The sequence below is a fragment of the Amborella trichopoda genome, chromosome 9 (assembly GCF_054954075.1).
Source record: "Amborella trichopoda isolate Santa Cruz 75 chromosome 9, AtrichopodaSantaCruz75HAP2 v2.0, whole genome shotgun sequence".
Taxonomy (NCBI): domain Eukaryota; kingdom Viridiplantae; phylum Streptophyta; class Magnoliopsida; order Amborellales; family Amborellaceae; genus Amborella; species Amborella trichopoda.
Window position 1 is genome coordinate 4927654 of NC_142344.1, and position 21567 is coordinate 4949220.

The following is a 21567-nucleotide window of genomic DNA, read 5'->3' on the forward strand; positions in this document are numbered from 1 at the left end:
CTATGATCCCAAGCATTCAGTGTGATTCTTACAAGGCTAAAAATTCATATATGCATGTCTAGACTTAGGCATTCTGATGAACTTGGGCTTGCTTGCGGTTGTGTGTGTGTGTGTACTCCAAAAAAAAACTAAAAAAAGGCTTTGGCTAACTTGCGTGCGAGCATGACAGAGGGAGCAAGGGAGAGGGAGAGCATTTACCTTAAAAAAACCCTGCTCCAAAATGAAACCCAAAATCATGGGAACTGCTGTAAAGATACCAATCTGGAACAAGAACTGCGTGTTGAGGGCGGCTGTCAAAGCAGTGTTGCGTAGCACACCAGCTTCAACCACAAGACGTTCGCCAACTCCAGATAGTGCCTGACAAAATAAGTATTAGTTTCAAGGAAAACAATCAGAGAATATATGTACATGTGCTTTTACGTTTGGTTCGGAGATTACAAACTACCTATCTGAAAATTTTGCATAAAATAAAAAACAACTTACCAAATATATCTTCCCATATAGAAATATATATACAGTCAGCACAGTCAACTGCAAAATATTGAGGATGAGGGTTAACATTGGCCATTGCATACTCAATCACAAAAAAGCGCAACAAAGACACTTTTCTGCTTAGTGTTGAAAAGCATCATACCATTGTACAAAAGTAAAAGCCAACTGTGGTATAGTAGAAGGAAAGCATGCGGAAGAAATCAAAGAGTTGCCCAAGTCTATACACATCCCTACTAAGAACTTGTTCACCATTCCCACCAGCCACTTTTCCTTCAAATAAAGCAATTTGATTTAGCCCAACATCTCTCCCTTTGCCAACCTTGCATTATTGAATAAGAATATCAATACATTTAAATCGTTTTAGTGCATTAAAAAGCTACATCATGTTTATTAGGGAAACGAAAAAGTTCATCAATTTTACCTGAATGTATTCATGATGGGTCACATTGCCTTGGCGCAATGTTGAGTTGAAACCTGCAAGTAACCATAGTTAAGTGAATGAACCAACAAATGGTGAAACTTGAATTCTTTCAAGCTATCAAATCTGCATATCTTTTTTTTTGTTGTTACAAGTTGTGGCCCCTAAGAAGGGGAATAGTACAATCAAGAGGAAGCGAGAACAAAAACAGAATGCTCCCATCTACAATGGGAGCCTAAGAAAGCCACAAATTACTAGGGCAACGGGATTGCGGCTCCCTCTTTGGCCAGGGCATCCGCAAGCGAGTTGCTCTCTTGCCAGAAATGGTTCAAGAGACAGAAATCCCCGAGCACAGCTGGGCTATTTCCTTAAAGATATGAGCGAGGGTTAACGGGTAGGAGTGGGCCGAGGAGGTCCACCGAATGACATTGTGTGAGTCTCCTTCAGCTACCAAAGGTAGGGACCAGCAATGAGCAATAGCCGAATCCCTTCAAGGAGGGCGAGCACTTCTGCGGATTGTGCATCATCATGGCCAATAGACTTGGAAAAGGAGCCCAAAATCTGGCCTTCATTGTTCCGGAGAGACCACCAATACCAGCCGGTCCAGGTTTTCACAGAGAACACCTGTCAAAGTTTAACTTGATCGTCCTTGGGCTGGGTGGCGTCCAGAAGGAGGACCGAGGTACCCTGTACTGCAAGAGATAGCATAGGTGTTGCCAATCGCGAAGAAAAGCCGCTGACTGGACCCCTTTGAAGTGCTTACGATTGGCTGCCCAAAAGGAGACCAGGGATTTGATTTTATGGAAGTGAGAATCGGTGGACCTGAATTGGCCTTGGAAGATTAGGTTATTGCACTCTATCCAGACCGTCCAAATAAGAGCCAGGGTGGAAGAGTTCCAAAGGAGAATGCCCGACTTCGGCCAGGGGTACGACTGAAGCGAGGAAAAAAGGAGAGGGATAAACTGTGGTATGACTCACTGCCTGTGGAAAAGGATGAGGAGGCGACTCCACAGAGCAGCGGCAAGTGGGCAATGAATAAACAGGTGGTCATTAGTTTCCTCTGCTTCAAAGCACATTGTGCAACGATTGGGCATCGGGATCCCTCTTCTCTGAAGTTGGTTGACCGTGAGTGCTCTTTGATGGAAGACCAAGCAATTGAAAAACTGAATTAATGGAAACTAAGCCTTGGCAGCAACGGATGGGGGGATTAAGGGGAAAGGTGGTGGCTGAATGAGCTTGCGATAGAAGGAGGAGACCAAGAATACTCCCAAGGGAGAGGAGAAGGGCACCAAATGAGCCTGTCACTGCACCTAAAAGGCATAAAGGTTGAATCCATGAGCGAGGAAAGCTCGAGGCACTCAAGCATTTCATCCAAGGAGGGCGACCTTCTGAAGATTGGAGTCCACAGTTGCCTATGACCGAGTACTTGGAATACATCCGACACTAACTCCTGCCTAATAAGCGTCAGCTGAAAGAGAGAAGGGAAGCGGTTAGAGAGGGGAGAGGGACCTAACCACAGGTCACACCAAAATATCGTCCGCAGGCACGCGCGCACGCGCATGCATGTTAGGATTGAAGATCTTGAGAATGCTTTGCAATATAGCCCAAATCTGTGACGCCGTATTATAAGACCAAGGTGGGTAGCCAAGAGGCAGATGGAAGGTGGTACTTCTGCTAGAGGACCGACTGCCATTGGTGATTGGATTGCGTGGCAAAGCGCCACCACCATTTACCCATGAGGGCAATGTTAGTAAGCTTAAGATTGCAGATGCCAAGCCCTCCTTGTTGTGTAGGGAAGCACACTTTGTCCCAAGATAAAAGGTGAAATTTGCGTTTGTCACTATTACCTTCCCAAAGAAACCTCTTCAAGAAGGATTGAGCCGATTGATGACTGTCACCGGCATTCTAAAGAGAGACATTTGAAAAATTGGAATGCCCGAGATGGTTGCCTTAATGAGAGTAGTTCTACCGGTTGGTGATAGGAAGTGGCCTTTCCAAGGTGCAAGCCTACGATCGAACTTGTCGATGATGAATGCCCAAGCACTAGGCATAGCAAGGGGGGAGTCCGAGATATGACGAAGGAAGGTTCTCGATGCGCCTCCCCAACTCTCGGCAAAGTTGATCACGAGTGAAAATGGGATCAAGAGCAATCCTAATCATTTTAGACTTCCCAAAGTTGATCTTGAGTCCCATGGCCCACTCAAAGATCTGAAGGAACTGGTGAAGGATGGAGGACCATTGGGCCCACACTTAAAGCCGTTAAGCGTGCCAACATTGAAGAGGCGGGAAATGGATTGGCTAAAGACTTCCGCTATAATAGAAAAGGGGACAGCGGATCACCTGGTGCAAACCTCTAGAAGAAGGGAAGAAGCCCCTAGGTGAGCTATTGACTAACAATGAAAAGTGGGGGCTCGAGATACAACCCGTAATCCACATCCTCCACTTCATTCCAAAGCTCAACCTGTGAAGAGTTTCATCAAGAACCCCCCAATCCATGTGATCATAGGCTTTGGCCCAGATATGTTTCACAATAAGGCCAGAAGACTTGGGCTACTAGAGCACCATCAAGAATCTGGCGGTCTTTCACAAAAGCACCCCGTTGACGAGAAATAACAAGACTGAGGACTTTTCTTATTCGAGATGCCAACACCTTGGCCAAAATCTTATACCAGTTATTTAGGAGGCTTATAGATCGGAATTCCTTCAGTTCGTCTGGCCCTTCAATCTTGGTTATAAGAGTGATGAACAAAGCATTGAGAGCTTTATGGACGATGCCCCTACCATGGAACTCCTCAAAGAAAGCAATGACATCTTGTCACACGACATGCCAAAAAGTACTAAAGATGGTGACCAGAAAACCATCAGGGTCGGGGGCTTTGTCTTGGTCAAGATCGTGAATTGCCTTGACAATTTCCTCTTCGGAAGAAGGTTGCTCTAACCAACTGGCCATCTCGGAGGGGAGAGGAATGGAAAGAAAGATTACTTAGGGTATGTTTAGGGCTGAGAGGGGTAGAGACAAGATTTTGGAAATAGTCGATCAAAGCTTTCTGAATCTCGGCTAGATTCTTAGAGATAGAGTCATCCAATTTGATGTTGTTGCCACGCACACCGTACCTTGTAGAAACAACCTTCCACCGCTAGCCAAAGGGCTGGAGGAATAAAATCTAGGTCCAAGATTTCGACCAACACCTGCATAGCTCCCATAGGGAGCAGTTCCATCGATTTCCAGTGTGTCGTAATGAATGAGCCACACGCCTTACCCAGGGTGCGGAACGTTTCCGCTGTCCACACGTGAAGAGGGATGTCAAAAAATCTGACCCATACTTTCTGAAGTTTGAATGCCCATTCCTCTGAGGGCCAGGGAGAGAGAAAAAGTGAGGCTGCTCTAAAATTTGCAAGGTCGGTCTTCGGTAGATGGGGACAGAACTTGCCGAGGGAAAGATGAAGAGAGTCTTCCCAGCTAAAAGTCTCTTGCAACTGAGGTCGGGACAGCCCCAACGTCTTTGGGCCCATCTCTTGATACCCCTTAGATTGTCTCGGCAGGGGTAGAATGAACCGACGAGAGCCGCTGCCAGCATAGCAGAAATTGCCAGGTCAAGAGTACCAACCAGCACAGAAGGGCAAGGCAGAGAGAAGGGGCCGTTGCAGCGGCAGAGCAGGGGTGGCGTCGCACGATCCCAGGGACAACGGTGAGGGGCTGGGCAGGCAGGGATGGGATAGAATCGAGGGGTGGGAGGGATAGGCGAGAGATGCGTACCCGGGCAGGAGCTTTTCACGCCCATGGCACCCAAAGCTCCCTAGGCATAGCGGAGCTTTCATTCTTCTTCCGAGAGCCTATCAAATCCCCATATCACAGAAACAACTCTATACTCCTCAATAACAAGCAATAAAAAAAAACATAGTAGGGATTCTATCTAGAGGGCATTGATCAACTGGTGACAATAAGATCCATTTTGTGAAGAACAGTTAGCAAGAACCATAACTTTTTTTTGAGAAGAAGCAAGAACCATAACTTTAAGCCCTATGAGCCTCTGGAGTCCTGGGCAAAGATACATGCCCGTAATGAGAATCAGTCTATATTGGAATTAGAACACATCATTTTAAGAATTTACTTAAGGCCTAAACCCAATTGTGATAACATCAAATACCAGGATCAGCCAAATAACAGGGGTGGAGATACAGTGGATAATCATATTTAAAATTAAAGAAACTTCATGTCTTTTCTTCCATTGGGAACAGTTCCCAGTTCAATAAGCAAACATGGGTGTGCATGCCGGTGCCACATAAGAGTGCCTTAGTGGATCAGCATGTGCACAACAGAATCGCACTAGATGGGACACTGCGATATACACCACCAGAATGATCATTTAGTGGGAACTCAGAACAAGAAGACAAGTAAGATATAATGCATTGATTAAAAGGAAGGAAGCTTCAAAGAGAGAACTCAAAACACCAGAAGGGTTCCCAAGTACAACCCAAAAATTTCACTTTTCGAGCAGACATGTGTCAGTAGCTTGATGGTGGTGGTGGTGGGTGTGGCTGTGGTGTGGAAAGGTGAGACAGTCAGTGGTCAATCCAACCTTCCGCCTTACCATGATCCTGAGCAAATATTTTGCATCTACATAATGCCCAACCTTGAATCACTCTAAGAAGTCAAAGAAGCACCACTAACATTATCCCGGAGATTTAACAGCAACCTCTTTACCAGACACCAACTTCAGATCAAAGCATGTAACACTCATGCTTTCCGATTACTGATTTTCTTCATTTTAATAAATAATTTTTCTATAAAAGCATCTCATTCAAAAGAAATCCTTCTCAACTCATCATCTGTTTTACCAAAAATACTTTATGAGTTACATTTTCATCAAAGAAATAATTCCAATAAATTTTTACTGCATATATATATTGACATACTTCAAGATATACTTATTTAGAAATAAATTGATAAAAGAATTAAAATGGAATTCCAAGGACGAAGTTAATGTTATGGGGAATGAGAAGATTGATTGTATTAAAAACGCGGCAAAATAAGTTTTCCAAGGATCTAGAGGGAAAAGACATTCAAATAAGGAGACTTGGTGGTAGAGTGACGAGGTTCAAAAGGCTATTAGCAAAAGACAATCATGTCACATAGCTTGGCAATGGAATAGAAATATCAAAACTTAGAAGCATATGAAAATGTAAAGATAATAGTAAGGCTAGGGTTAAGGCATATAATGATCTATACAATAAATTGGGGATGAGAAGGTGAAAAAGATTCCTCCAAAATAACAAAAATGAGAGAGAGGATGTGTAGGGACCTAGATCATGTTAAATGCACTAAGAGTGAGGATCAAAGGGTCTTGGTGAAGAATAATGGGTCAATAAAAGGTGGAGAATTTATTTTAAAAATTGTTAAATAACAAACACTATAGAAGCACGACGTTAAGAGGAACATTTGACATAAATGAGGTCAAAGGTCACTGACACATTTGTAGGCTTAGGATACCTGAAGTGAAAGCAACTTTTAGAAAAATGAAGATAAGAAAGGCTTTAGGACCAGATAGTATATCGATAGAGGCTTGAAAGTGCATGGGAGACATCAACATATTTTGGTTAATTAAGCTATTCGACAAGATTTTGAGAACAAAGAAAATGGCATACGAATTGAGAAAAAGTGTTGTGGTACCTATTCACAAGAACAAAGGAGACAAACAATGTTGTACGGACATCGAGGGATTAAACTAATGAGTCACACTATGAAGTTGTGGGAAAGAGTGATTGAACAACAGCTACAATATGAAATGAATATATCAGAACATCAATTTCGTTTTATGCAAGGGAGATCAACTGTTGAGGTTATTTTCCTACTTGGACAATTGATTGAGAAGTCAAGGGATAAAAGAAAAGACCTCCAAATGGTCTTTATTGATTAAGAGAAAGCATAAGATAGAGTAACTAGAGAGCTAGTTTGGTGGATACTAGAAAAGAACGGAGTCTCTAAAGGATATATTGACTTGATGAGAGATATGTACTAGTGTAAGAGCAATTAGCGGAGAGACAAGTGAATTTTCAGTGACAATACACCTATATCAGTGGGTAGCATTGACCCCATATCTGTTTGCTTTAGTTGTGGACGAGTTAACTAGACATCTACAAGAAGAAGTACCATTGTGTATTGTTTGTATATGACATAACTTTGATTGATAAGACTAGAGACGATGTCAACGCATAGTTAGATCTTTGGAGAGATCCTCCAATTAATCTAAAAGTTTAAAATTAGCTAGACTAAGACAGAATATATGGAATGCGAGTTTAGTAATAATAGGAGTAGAAACGAGGAGACTGATGGTGAACAAGTACCTAAAAGAAATTATTTTCGATATCTTGGGTTGATAGTCCATGAGAATGGAGAGATTGAGGAACACATAGATTTAGAGTTGGGTGGATGAGTGGAGATATGCTTCTGGAGTCTAATATAATTGTCACATACCAATGGGCAAGTTCTACAAGATGGCTATTATCATCATCACCATCATCATCATCATCATCATCATCATCATCATAGCCTTTTCTCAACTAAATTGGGGTCAGCTACATGAGTCATAGTCTACCATTATGCTCTATTAAAGGTCATATCCCGACTGCGAGGCTATAAGTCCCCATATCTTTTCGAACTACTTCCAATCACGTCCTTTTGGGCCAACCCCTTGCCCTTTTAAGTCCTTCCACTTAAACTAACTTGCACCTCCTGACAGGTACTGTATTTTACTTGGTCGGCGCCACACATGGCCACACCTAAGTCTATTTTCTCGCATCTTATCGCTTATAGATGGATGTAGTGAGAAGAGATACGGTAACTTATAGTATGACTGAGGGTATTGCCTTTGATAGAGTAATATGACAAGACAAGATTCGTGCAGCTAGAGAGAATGCAAATCTAGAAGCAGATGGCATCAGATGAAATGAGTAGATCGGAAAATATGTGGTTGGATAATTTGAAATCGAATAATCAAGAAGCCACAAAATTTTAGTAAACTGAGGTAAGATATCATTGGTGATCAAGAAACTACCAACTTGAACCCCTGGATGAGGAACAACAAAATACTGACAGATGATGGAAATGGATCTTGAGAAAACAACACATGAAATAAAGAGGTCTAAAACAAATGTCAAAATCACAAACCAAATGCAGAAGTCACAAAAGCTTCGAGTGTCATACATTCTATCTGAGTTTTCTGTAATCGACAGACATCAAAATGCAAAAATTGGACTCTATGCAGGGAAATAACCATGATGAATTTAAGTACAAATGCAACAAGCACAAAACTTATATATAAATGGGATGACCACAATATACCTGCATATATATCTTCACTTATGTTGATTACTCGTGATGCCTTGCTGATACCACCTCTCGTTATATGGAAAACTCTATCAAAAACATCTGGATGACCATAATGCATGCGGACCCTACATAGAGGAAGGAAATCATACATCTTATATTACTCTAAGAAAATCAATAAACCACAAACAAACTAAACGAAGCATATACCATGCCAACTTACTTAAGAGGGCTAGCCAAAACACGCTGACCCAATGTCACAAAACTCGTCTCTTGGTTGGACATAAACGAAGCTAATGAGGACACACTACAGAGCAATTCCAACAAAACATGTCAACTTAAGCATAGCACCAGTTGGTGATCGTACTACAATTAATACAGAACTAAAGCATAATACGAGAGCCATTTTCCACATACCTTCCCGTAAAGACATGCTCACGAACACCAAGAATTGTTGGCGGACGTATTCCATGAGGAGAATCAAATTCTTCAAGAAGATTTCTCATTTTCAAAGCTTCCTCAAAATAATTATCCTTTCAAGAGAAGAGCCAAAGCATTAGATAGGTAAATGCCCAGAGAATGAGACCAAATGAGCATGAAAAATCGCACAAGAGTTACAAAAAATGGTTAAGTAGAAGAGGATTTCCATGACCACAAGGCTTGATAATGCAGATAACCTGAGCAACATTCATCCAGAATGCAGCTAAATCTCCAACAAGGATCTACCGTTTCTTTAAGTAAAATTCTTTAGCAAATTTTTCCATCACGAAGGGCCAAAGGAGTAAATGGCCACAAGAAATCACATGCCAACGCACTCTGTATGCTGTAACTTTTATATATGCCTCAGCAACGAATATATACGTTCAGTATCCCATCTACATGTTAGAAGTTCTTTTCTTTGTCACATTACAGGAAAAGGATAAGGAGTACTTGATTTGATGTTACCATGACTCATATACTTTCTATTGTCCTGCGTTCATGACTGATGACACAGTCAGTCACTAAGCATGCGCCTTGTATACTGGTGTCAACACTTCATTGGGATGCGATAGAAATTAAGACATAAATTTGCCAATATATATGCATCGAAGATCAACAAAACATCATTATATAAATATGAATCTACTAATTTCTGCACACTGCTAATTTGAACATACCAAAGTCAATCAACGTACTTAATACACACAGGGTATGACATAAATGTACGCGCATATATTTCCAATGGTGATTGCATGGAAAACGAGGTTCAAGTAGAGGAATCTGATGAAAACACTTGATTACTTTATTGTTGGCATTGGTTGATTAGAACAGCAAGTTTAACACAATATTTACAACAAAACAAAAAAAATTATGGAGAAAAGGTTAATTCTAAAACATCCTGGCATGAGAACTTCATTGTAGATAGGCTGAAACTTGTTGGCCTGAACCAGGATGGACAAGAAACAATAGAATTCAGAATGAATACATAGGAGGAAACTTAGGTGTGGCTTTGATAGGTGATAAGATGAGGGAAAGTGAACTTAGGTGGTCTGGCCATGTGCAGCGTAGACCTAATACAACTCTAATTAGAAGGTGCGATTTGGTTCAAGCGGAAGGCTCTATAAGGGCAAGGGGAAGACCCAAAAGGGTATGGATAGAAGTAGTGAGAAAAGATATGGCGATATAGCCCTTGATAGAGAAGAATGGAGGTGCATGATTTAACATAGCTGATCCCAAATAATTGGGATAAGGATTGGATAATGATGATGACGATGAATAATGGTAAATCAATCATACGCCTTCCACAATTTTTTATTCTTTTATTTTTTTAATTTTTTTTAAGCTTACTCAGGACCTTGTTGTTCACAGACCCCGAGATTTAGGTCAAAGTGACCAGGATTTGAAAAACAAAGAAAATTTGGTTACAGCAGTTTGGATGCATTAATTTACTGAAAAATCATGATTTCCATCACTGTTGCACTTCCCACGTTCACATGTAGGAAGTGTGATGCAAAGCACGTTTTGGCAAAGCGGTAACTTCATGCTAACCCATGGAAGCTGAGGCTACTAAAGTATGGTGGAAGATAGGGCTTTGGCAGCCCTGTCTTCCTTGAAACAAATGTGCCCTTATAGTTCCAGAAAAATCATGGTATAGAGGATCTCTTTGGGCATGTCCACCAAAAAACTGCTAAGACTTTACTCTTTATTTCTTCAACTTTGGCCATCTAGGAGAAACCGAAGATTTCAACTTCTTCAACTGAACAAAGCAAAAGTTTACAAAAGCAATGCAAATGTGATGCACGACAAATGGCAAAACGACAAAATAACAAATATTACTCCAACACAATGTTCAAGAATGCAGAGGCGGGAAAAAAAGTTTTAAAAAGGAAAAAAGAAATGGTTTTTATTTGTAAGAGTTTTAAAAGAAAAAAAATATGGGTTATCAAAAGAGTTCTAGTTATAAAAGGGAGTAATGAAAGAACTTACAAAAGCAAATCCGCCTAGGAGGCCAGGGTTCTAGACCGCTTAGGCAGTTGGGCGGGCAGGAGCCTAGATACCTGGGTAGCAATATTTTTGGGGGTACCAAAAGGAAGTAAGAGGCTACTTTAGGTAACGTGTAATAGCCTTACCCCATAATGTAGTAACTTTTTATCTAGGGGTATTTTAGGTAATTATTTAAGACCAAAGTAGAAATTCATGATAGAAAGAAGAGCATTTATTAATTATAGTGCAAAATGACATCATCCACATGGGATGTGACATCACCCACATAGAGTATTAAATGCTACTAAATTCTTATGAAATATCTATTCTACCCCCCTCCTAATGATGAAAAATACTCGTGTTTAAAAAAAAATTGTACTACAAAGCAAGGGTAATTAATGATAAAACAAGAGTAATTAGTGTCCAAAAATGTTGAGTACATTAAGTAAATGCTCATATGTAATGAAGCATTGATTGATGAGTAGATTAGGTGGCAGTGCAAGAGTGCTCCATGTGTAAAGTGAACGGGTGGTAAAAGTTATAAAGGTGAAAGAGAAAAATGATAGTGATTATCAATTATAATCAATAAAAGGAGAAGAGCATTCCATGTGTAGGTTGCTTGAAAGCAAAGTCTTAAATATTTTCGCTTGTTGGAACTTGGAATTAAACCATTGGTGGGTAGTCCCACATGAACCCACGCATTAATAAAAGCAGTAACACATGCTTGTCAAAAAATAAAAATTAAACCATTGGTGGGTAGTCCCACATGAACCCACGCATTAATAAAAGCAGTAACACATGCTTGTTAAAAAAATAAAAAGCACTATCAGTAACAACTTTAAAAACATGAAGCCCTGTGAGCGAGTACTTAAAAAGGGTGGTACTAGGTGGGTGTCCATACCCGCCTAGGCGGGGGCCTTAGTACACCTGCCTAGGACCTACCGCCTAGGCAGTTTGAGAAAATTGCCGCCTAGGCAGTCAGGCAGCTGAATTTTTGTACATTGGTCAAACACAATTAAAAGAGCATTTCGGTAAGCTAAGTGGCAGCCCTCTAATTCTGGTTGGCCAGTCCACAATTGGAGCTATGCCGATTATTCAAGTCAGTTTAGGTAATTGCAAATTCTGGCTCACATACAAAGAGGGGGTTGTGCTGTATTAATAGTACCTGCACCACTAACATGCATCATATTCATGCTCCACAATCACCATAGATTAGACAGCTATATAAGTTGAAATGGAATATAGGGGCCAATCAAATGAACCCCACCATAAGTGACCAAATATAGAAGGCCATTGAGATGAGTCCTAGATGTTATTACGCAAGTAAAAGGAGCCATATATGAACCCATTTCCAAGATGAAGCTAAATATAATAAGCAGCCTAAATCATTCATTCCAAATAATGAATGCATTATTACATCCATGAGCAACCACATCTTGTGTTTTGCTATGACAATGATCATTATATATTTGCAAGCCTGAAACCAAGCAAAAGCTTCATGATGCTTCTAACTTCTAACGAATGAATTATTACTTTAACACCAATAGTAAATCTTCCAAATAGTACAAACTAATCCTCTTTGCTAGATAGAAAAGGATTCCAGATTTTTACAGTGCCGTCTATAGGCCATTCAAAAGTAACTTTAACTTTTGATTTGTTTAACATGTGTTTCTATTCACACTACATCAAAAACAGAAATATTATTGCAGCAAAAATTCCAAGATAAAAATGTCACCTGATTCATGTCAATTGTCTGCATCGCATTTCCACGAGTAAATATAATTGCATGGTTTTGGTTTTCTGGCTTCCCCTCCCCAAGTTTGGGGTTTCCAGGAAGCTTAACAGAGTAAATTTCCTGGGAAAAAGGAACACATGAAATTAATGTAAAAACAAAAGCAGAAAAATAAAGCAAGCATCAACACTAATCATTAAAGAAACCTTGAAGACATGATCCAACAAAGAAATCATAACATGGGAAAAGAAAATATCATGTACTACATCCAATCCAAATAATATCTACAGATTATAATTTGTAAATTCCTGGACAATTGATAGAGTGACGATAGGGCTAAGTGAATATGCTTAGTAGTAACATGTTTCATCACAAGCTGATCAATGTCCTCAAAAGTACTACCTCCCTCTAGATTTTCACATGAGATTTTGAAGCCCAAAAGCACCCAGATACAAATGGTTAATGCAACCCTAAGTGGATCGAAGATGTAAAAGGATTCCAGAATGAAAGAGATGCAGGAACCCTCTAGGTTTTGACGGAAAATTTTAGTAATCATAAAGATTACAATGCTGCATAGAATAATTATAACTAAAATTACCTCGGGCAGAAAGCAAATATATACGTGTGATGTCACAGAAGCTATGTGCAGTGAACAATGTACAACACATGTATGAGAATTTGCTTATCATATCATGTTTAGATTCTCAACAGTGTCACAAGCAGTAAAAACAAAGAGCAACCACTTTTGATAATGATTTTCTAAAGAATTCAAATACAAGAGGGAGCACCACCCTCAATGGATATTGACAAATCAAAACATAGATCCACAGACCATTTAGGCGACCTGCACGTTTGGATCTATTCTGTCATGCTCAGTTAGGATACAAAGTACATAAACTGCCGATGTGTTTATTTCCGCACCACAAGTGCGAAGCACATAGAAGTCCGGCATCACCATTCCAATCCAAATATTCATACCACCACTTGTGGGATCCTTTCTTCATCAGGTTGCGAATCCTGACACTGTAATTTTGGCTTAGGGACCTATTGCCTATTCTCTTGGGTCTTAGACCACACTGCAGAGTTCTCTTCCTGATACCACTTTGGTATTGCCAGATTGTTGGGGTACTGTTGCCAAATAGGATTTTTGGTAGACAACATCAGATGCCTCTGGGGATAGTGTTTCCTTCAATTCTGGCCTTGAATATGTCATAGCAGGAAGAACTGACAGTAGAATATTCATCTTCTTGGGCTTCCACTTTTAATCTTCCCCAGTCTGGTGCAGAAAGCACAGTGGGTTATTTGAGGGTTCATGTATAAAGAGACTATAATGATCTTGTTTAAGTGGAAGAGATATATCGGTGATGCAATAATGGCTTCTAGTTTGCAGGTCTGACTAAGGGGTTTCGAAGGGTGGAATGGGTAGATATTTTGGGATTTTCATTGTCATATGAAGTGCCTTGGTACTCTGAATTGTGGCACTAGTTCGCTTGACCAATGGTTTTTTTCTTTTCCTAATGTATACTGTAATAAGGTCATTTTTGGTAATATGTCAACCCTCTTGAGCTCCATACACCTGATTGCTGTCCACTTCCATGATATACTGGATAGACGTGCTACAAAAAGGGCCGGGCCATCATATGAAGTGCCTTGGTACTCTGAATTGTGGCACTAGTTCGCTTGACCAATGGTTTTTTTTCTTTCCTAATGTATACTGTAATAAGGTCATTTTTGGTAACATGTCAATCCTCTTGAGCTCCATACACCTGATTGCTGTCCACTTCCATGATATACTGGATAGCCATGCTACAAAAAGGGCTAGGCCGTCATATAAAGTACCTTGGTACTCTGAATTATGACTCTGAATTATGGCACTATTTCACTTGACCAATGACCTTCTCCTCTGTCTGTGGATTCTCCTTCCACTTGCCCTTGTCTCGGTCAGTTGATTCACCAAATCAATCTCTTTCTGTCTATGGTCAGTCTGTTCTGGACACTCTGCCTTTTCAAAATCAATCTCTCTTCAGTCAGTGGAATCGCCAACTCTCGCACTCGGCACAAGGAGCTGTACCTGGCCTTGACTTATGATCAAGGTCAGATCTAAAAAAACAGAGGTGGCATCTTCCTGTATCAGCAACAATTTCATTTGTTTCGACGGAGAAGGGGAGATCCACCTTCTTAATATTTCTACATCTAGGATCCAACACGTATCATTGGCAATAATAGGAACTTCATATGGCAAGGAAAAGTCTGATTCAGAGGGAGAGGAAGAGGCAGAAATTGGAACAGAAATTTTTTTTCTTTTCCTAATGTATAATGCAATAAGGCCATTTTTTGGTAATATGTCAATCCTCTTGAGCTCCATACACCTGATTGCTGTCAGCTTCCATGATATACTGGAGAGCCATGCTACAAAAGGGGCCGGGCCGGATAAAGCAGCTAGAGTGCTCGTATAGCACATGTCCATTCCAATTACTCTTTCCTTTTTCTGATTGTTCACATCTCAACTACTTCATTACCCCACATATTTATGAGAACATTTCTTATTTTGGAACTTTATCAGAAAAAAACCATTTCTTTATTTTGGCAAGTCCCACTTCATGTTTCTCAATGCACATGTCCAGAGGGAGACAAATGGGGTGACTATTTAACCAACCAGAAATTCTTTGTACAAATCACAACACTACCATAATCTTGGCAATATTTTTTTATCATCAAACAAATGTTATATATTAGAAAATAAACGATACCATACTCACACACCGTTGACACAAATGGAGTTAATCAAGACCTCACCAACTAGAAAATTTCATGCCAGTACAATCTGATCTGACAACTGGTTTGACCCAATTTTGACTGGTTCAACCTAGTTTTTAGCGTTTACCATTTTCAGAGTTCATATGGACTGTAATAGAGAGGATGGATCCAATCAAACCATTTCAGAATGGTGTCAACAATATAGAGAAATTGTAAGTATTTTACTACATTCATGAAATTACAATTCTACATCACTTATTGACTGCCCCTGCCCGAAGATTTCTCATTTCATATTCAAATTAGGTACCACATCATAAATTTGGATACCCCAGCCCACAATTTGTAACATGAAAATGGAACCAAACGCAAAAAATAAAAGATAAAAAATAAATATCAAGTTTATTACAAATAGTTCCATGAATTTAGGCTCTCAAATAAGGGCACAAGGTTGCTCTACATTAGCCAAAGTACCATATCTACCATAATTTAATAGATGTTCCACTTCTACAAGGTAGTGTTGTAGCAAACCCCTCTGGCAACAATTTCACAATGTTGAAAAATTCAATTACATTCACTAATTCCAGTAACTAAATAAGGGAGTAACAATAAAGAGAATACAACTTAAAAAGAATTTTGGAATAAGGCATCATGATAATAACAACATCAAGGACATATTTCTGAACATAGAAAAATAATTCACCTTATCTTTCCCGTGCACATCAGCCTTTACAAGTTTTGAGAAGTATTCCCTTTGAACTTTGCCATCCTTTAATGTCTCAACCTCATCAATGAAGGCAACCCTTAGGGCCTCATTCCTATAAATATTGTAATAATACATCGAAGAAATTTCAGCATAATGAGCAAAAAAACACAAAAAGGTGACTGTCCAGTATAATAAGGAATAACCAAAACACAGGTATGTGAAGTTAAAAAAAAATACACAGTATACACATAAAATCAAAGAAATAATTATATGCCATATGCTAAATGAGTGTAGTTATGAGGGTCTAACATGGCATGAAGACAGTCAACAGTTTTAAATACTTGGGGAGACACTTAAGAGACAAGTTGGCATTTGTCATGAATACCATGTCCACAATTCACATCAGAGGGTGCTCCTCTAACATTTAAATATTTAAGTTCACAAATAGTAAGACTGCATAAAATGATTTAGAAAGATTATCAGACAGCATTTTAACCTTATCACAATTGTGTGATAGAAATAAACATGTGCAAGCAGAGAAGCAATAACAATTGGGCACTGTCAATAAACATCATTTTGCTGCCGGCTTTCTTTCACATTAAGTATGCCAATAAGCATTTCACATTAATCCAAATTCCAAATATATAAGTCACGAAAGACTTCGAATTGTGACTGCAAGAAAAGAAAGCCAAAACGGAATGCTATGGGTCAACGACAAAGAGAAAAGCCTCTCACATCCCCAAGATTACACCACTCATATTTTCAACAAAATAAACGACAATGAGCATTCTGTGAATTCATCTCCCTTGTCCAAAAAGTTCTCCATTTCAACAGGTATAACAAGCCAAAGACAATGAGAAGGTACTTGACCATGCACGAAAGGATACATACATAGATGCATGTTGGGGTTTGTAGCCTTCAAAGGCCGTGAGAGTATGTAAATATAATAAATGATGCTGAATTGTGCACTTCAATAAGAGTATATGATGCTGACTTAGGGTTGCGCGATCTATGGTCTAGACCATGTCCAAAATCCTCTACCTTGGACATAAGCACTATGTTGAGGGTTTAGAAGGTCATCCCTTGTCAAGTCGAAGAGATGCCCAGGAACGATGTTTGTAAGCCATGAGAGCTTCTTGGTCTCCTGTGCGCAGATATAGGTTTGCAAGAGCGATGGCCAAATCCTCAACAAAACTTCAACACAACATGTATATCTAATAGCCGCATTTATGGGAAGCAACCTATAGAGGGATATGTGTACCAGTGCATAAAGATAGCCCCCTTTGTATTATAATGATATGTGATCTGACTTGGTCTTAAGGGGAAACTTGTAATCCACATACTAGGACTACAGTTCCACGGTTTATTAGCCAACTTTGACAGGCCAATTATGAATCATTCCACATGATTGTGGGTCATGGGTCCTATTGGTTGGTTTGAGAATAAAGTTGTGGATCATGGATTCTAGCATGGGTAAAGTGCCCTGACAGTCACTTATATTTGACCTATTGGTACCAATCCAATTCAAGGGATATTTCTGAGCGTTTTAAATTTTTTAAGAACCCAGAAAATATTATTTTTAACAATATTTAAGTTTCTGTGATTTTTGGATATTTTCAAAATTTTGAAATTGAGTTTAAATTAATAAAAAAAACCCTTGAAGGTTATTTCTGAATTTTTTTTACAAGGAAGTGTTTTGGAATTATGTTTAAAAGTTGTGGGACCAACGTGGGGGGTAAGGGTCCAGCTCCCACTGGTGTGGGGCCCACATGGTGTGGGACATGGGGTCCACATGGGCCACACGCCTCACACAGTGGGACTCCCATGTTCCCATTAATTTGGGAATCTTTGTGGAAGCCAATTTTTTTAAGTAAATGAAAAATATCCTACTTGGAAATATCCTGAGATAATCTTAGTGAAAAATATTTTATAAGATATTTTTGGAATCTAGATTATTTTGACCAATTTTTTATTTTATGTTGAATTCGTAAATATCCCTTTGTAAGGTTAAAGGAATTCTAAATAATTCAAGAGATATTTGACTGGTCAAAAAACTATAGAGATTAGAAGTGGATAATGGGTTAAATTTAGGCGATAAGGTTCTTTAAAATCCTCCCTAAATCATGATGGCTAATTTTAGGGATAGATGACTCAAATTATTTATTTCACCCCACAAATTACCTACATAATTTTAGATAATGACGAATCCTAATCTGATTAGAACACCCTAGGGCCCTTGAGGCATATATAAGGAGGGAAAGCCACCACATTCTCAACACACTTCTGTCCTCTCTCTCTCTCATTTCCTCTCTCTAGGTTGCATGCCACCTCCTATAAGGTTTTTGGGGTGGCACATGCCAAGGCGGGGGGGGGGGAGGTGCCATTTTTATGGCATACCCCAAAGTTTAAAAGGGTCTTAAGAAACCCTAATTGTGACCCATGCTCTCAGCCCCATAGATTTCTGATAAGGTTGCTTCTCAGTTCAGATTGGTGGATTCAGCAGGATGTAAGCATAAAGTGCGCCAGCTGTCAGGTGATCGGGTGTGAGATGCACCAAGTCCAAAGGGGACAACCATAGGTAGGAAGTTGAGTAAGTCTTCCTAGTTTTTATTTTATTTTGCTGTTCCTGATTCATATTTGTTCCCCAAGTAGTAAGTTTTAATGCAATTTTGAATAGAAGTCCTTTTTTGCAACAAGATTTAAAGATCCTAGACTGTAGTACGTTTAGTTTGCATTGTATTATAGCAATTATAAGTAGGAATTCCAGCTATTAATAAAGAAAAGATGAAATTTTTGAATTTATACTCTAGAATTCTACATAGCCACTGCTTTTCAATGCATGCATCCAAGTGTATGTGAATGCATGTGCTAATCAACTTATATGCACATGTCAAGCGTGTGCAACCATCCATGAACATTTGTGTACAATACTACAAGTCAAACCGGTGTAGCCAAAGGTTAGCACATATATGGTTAGGCTGCCCCTCCAAAAACCAAAAGTACATACAGACAAAGATTCACAACTCTCTTTATGAGAGTAGTAATAATCTCATGAGCTTATAAAGTAATCATCCTAACCTTTGCATTAACAAAGCAATATCAGAAGCTTCCGGCTTATGTTGTTCTTTCTGTTTCCCATATATTTGACAGGTTACAACATATGTAAACTTCAAATCTGCCTGAGCCCGTGCCTCACGGGATAACTCAAAACCTTGGGTGTTTGATGCATCATCCTCACCCAGTGCTTCTTCAGGATCTGAGACCACCAGGATAAACTGATTATCCACAAATTTAATATTATAAAATACACAGATAGAGTTCGGTCATACCTCCAGAGGCATTCCTTTCCAAATAGCTCTGTAGCACAAGTGCTTTCCTATAGTACATCATCCCACGAACTGTACAGCCGACATCAATATGAGGGAAAAATGAATCCCAATCCATCGCTGAAGTAAAATGTCCTCATACCAAATCATAAGAAACATTGCCATGTTATTTCAAGGAGAAGACAGTTACCAGTTCTAGCCAAAGTTTGCCCACGGTAAGAAGCCCAAAACCTTAGCTCAAGCAAATCATTCGGATTACTGAACAAGCTTGAGTCAGATACATTTTCATCTCTGCCTATTCGGGAGAGAAAGTTCTTCCACTCATCTGATATAAGCCAAACGTCTCATGTTAATAAAATTAGTAGTTGCCACCACGGATGGGGTTAATACTTCAATTGAAATAAAATTTTAAACTTTAACAATTTTTTTTAAAAAAAGAAGTACTTCAATATCTAAAGGACCAATGGTTTATAGAATTAAAACAACAATCGCAAGCTTTTTACAACCAATTTAACATCATTAAAAAAATACTTGACAATAAGTAAAGAGGTTAAGTAAAGGGAAACACAATACAACAATAGGGAATACTGGGACGACTTAGACCCGACCTGCTGGGTCCAATGTGTTGAACCCAGTTCAGGTCGACCAGATCCGATTGCCACACCTACATACTAAAAGAGAAAAGACCCCTACATATGAGTTATCTCCCTCTATTACATCAAGTAGAGAACACACATGTGATAATAATCAGGGTAACTAAGTTATTTAAATGCTCAACAAGTGTGATCTACACCACTAGAAAGCAAACACCCAAAGAGAAACGAATGTAGATGTTGACTACTCATTCTGTGGGGTAAGTAAAGGAAACACAGTAGAACAGTAGGGAATACCTGGAAATATCTTTTGGAGGTAGAACAAAATAGAAATTCCATCCTCATTTTTCTTTTGAAGTTCATCCTTGCTATACAGCACTACCTCTGAGTAATACGGAGTAAAAACACTGCACAAAAGTGTACAAAAACTTTGAGGAGCTGCCCCTCAGAGAGAGAGGGAGTTGGAGAGCTTACCTAAAGGAAACCATCCCTCTCACAGGCCTAGCCACAGGCATGTTCATAAATAACGAATTGGTGAAAAACTCAAGCCTCCTCCTGGCCTCTAAGTTTTTGGGAATATTTGCAGCAGACTCATTAATAGTCAATAAGCGATGCAACCTTTTCACTTGTGACTTCTGCATTTCATTTGATTTTACTCAGTCTAACATAAAGGAGGTCTTTGCATAATAAAAGACAATCTGATCTAGTACACAACTTCAAATGAATGATTTCTAAAACAAGTCCCCACGGATTAAGAAATGGTACTTACCAATTCCAAATCATTCGGCCAGGCCAGCTCAGAGAAAAGGGTTCCCTCAGTCCTCGCTTTTGCCAAGATGCTCCATGTATTGTAGTGCTCTCTTGAACATACACAAAAAGAATGCTTAAAAAAAAAGAACATACACAAAAAGAAAGGTCAAACTGCATTAAGGAAAAATAATTAAATTGATGACAAGGTTTTAACCGTACTTCTTGTCATATGAGAGGATATCGTGTTGCACAATATCGTAGAGGTCTTGGACAGCTTTCACAACCCCCTTCGCCAGATCAGGAGTTTTTTCTTGTATCTGTGGAAGGAAGTCACCAGAAACTGTTTTGATACAGTATGCATCGGTATATTTCGTTGATTCATTCAGTTATCACATTATGTCCAGCATCCATACTAAGAAAGAAAGAGTTCTCTCATATACATGTCACACCAACATTTTTTTTTGATTTTGGGAACTGTAGGAGTCAGAATATAACAAGTTTTTTTTTTTATTGCGGGGAAGACAACAAACTATCAGTGACTGTCTACTATGGAGATCTCGCCTCAGAGAAATCTACTCAATAGACACCAAAATTACCAGCCCCAAATTAGCCCTCCCTTCTACAGATATCTATCCTAACAAAGAGTTTAACAGTCTTGTGCTAGACCAATTTGAGATGATGTGTAGTCATCCACAGGATCCTCATCTAGTTGAAAAATTCTTTTGCAGGAAACTGTCAAAGAGATAGTTCAATATAAATCCATACTCAACCAAAGCACGTCAGTCCCATTCAAGTAGAAATAGAATCAAGTACTACTAAAAGGAAACATAGGCCATACGGTTGTCTTTAATCCTGAGTGAAAAGCAAAATTAAAAGCAGTTCAGATACGTCACAAAATGAGCACAGTATATGATTATGGATGGAGTTATCCATGAGAACTCTGAAGTTAATTGTACTTGTGAAAGAAAGAACTAGCAAAACCTACCAACTGTAAATCCAATGCACT

General features: G+C 39.3%; 1 protein-coding gene across 2 annotated transcripts in view; it reads right to left on the bottom strand.

Moving 5' to 3' along the window:
• Nucleotides 1-21567, bottom strand: part of LOC18445426 (callose synthase 9) — a 74659-nt gene that overhangs the window by 6998 nt on the left and 46094 nt on the right. For both annotated transcript variants that reach the window (XM_088847293.1, XM_020674320.2), the window contains exons 29-44: nucleotides 20781-20878; nucleotides 20581-20671; nucleotides 20286-20446; nucleotides 20109-20218; nucleotides 19409-19543; nucleotides 19222-19290; nucleotides 18971-19148; nucleotides 15890-16004; nucleotides 12436-12555; nucleotides 8655-8770; nucleotides 8461-8544; nucleotides 8253-8365; nucleotides 914-966; nucleotides 635-811; nucleotides 484-531; nucleotides 199-357 (exon numbers count right to left, since the gene is read on the bottom strand). In XM_088847293.1, the coding sequence (XP_088703419.1) occupies nucleotides 199-357; nucleotides 484-531; nucleotides 635-811; nucleotides 914-966; nucleotides 8253-8365; nucleotides 8461-8544; nucleotides 8655-8770; nucleotides 12436-12555; nucleotides 15890-16004; nucleotides 18971-19148; nucleotides 19222-19290; nucleotides 19409-19543; nucleotides 20109-20218; nucleotides 20286-20446; nucleotides 20581-20671; nucleotides 20781-20878 (1827 nt within the window). The remainder of the gene's footprint in view (nucleotides 1-198; nucleotides 358-483; nucleotides 532-634; nucleotides 812-913; nucleotides 967-8252; nucleotides 8366-8460; nucleotides 8545-8654; nucleotides 8771-12435; nucleotides 12556-15889; nucleotides 16005-18970; nucleotides 19149-19221; nucleotides 19291-19408; nucleotides 19544-20108; nucleotides 20219-20285; nucleotides 20447-20580; nucleotides 20672-20780; nucleotides 20879-21567) is intronic.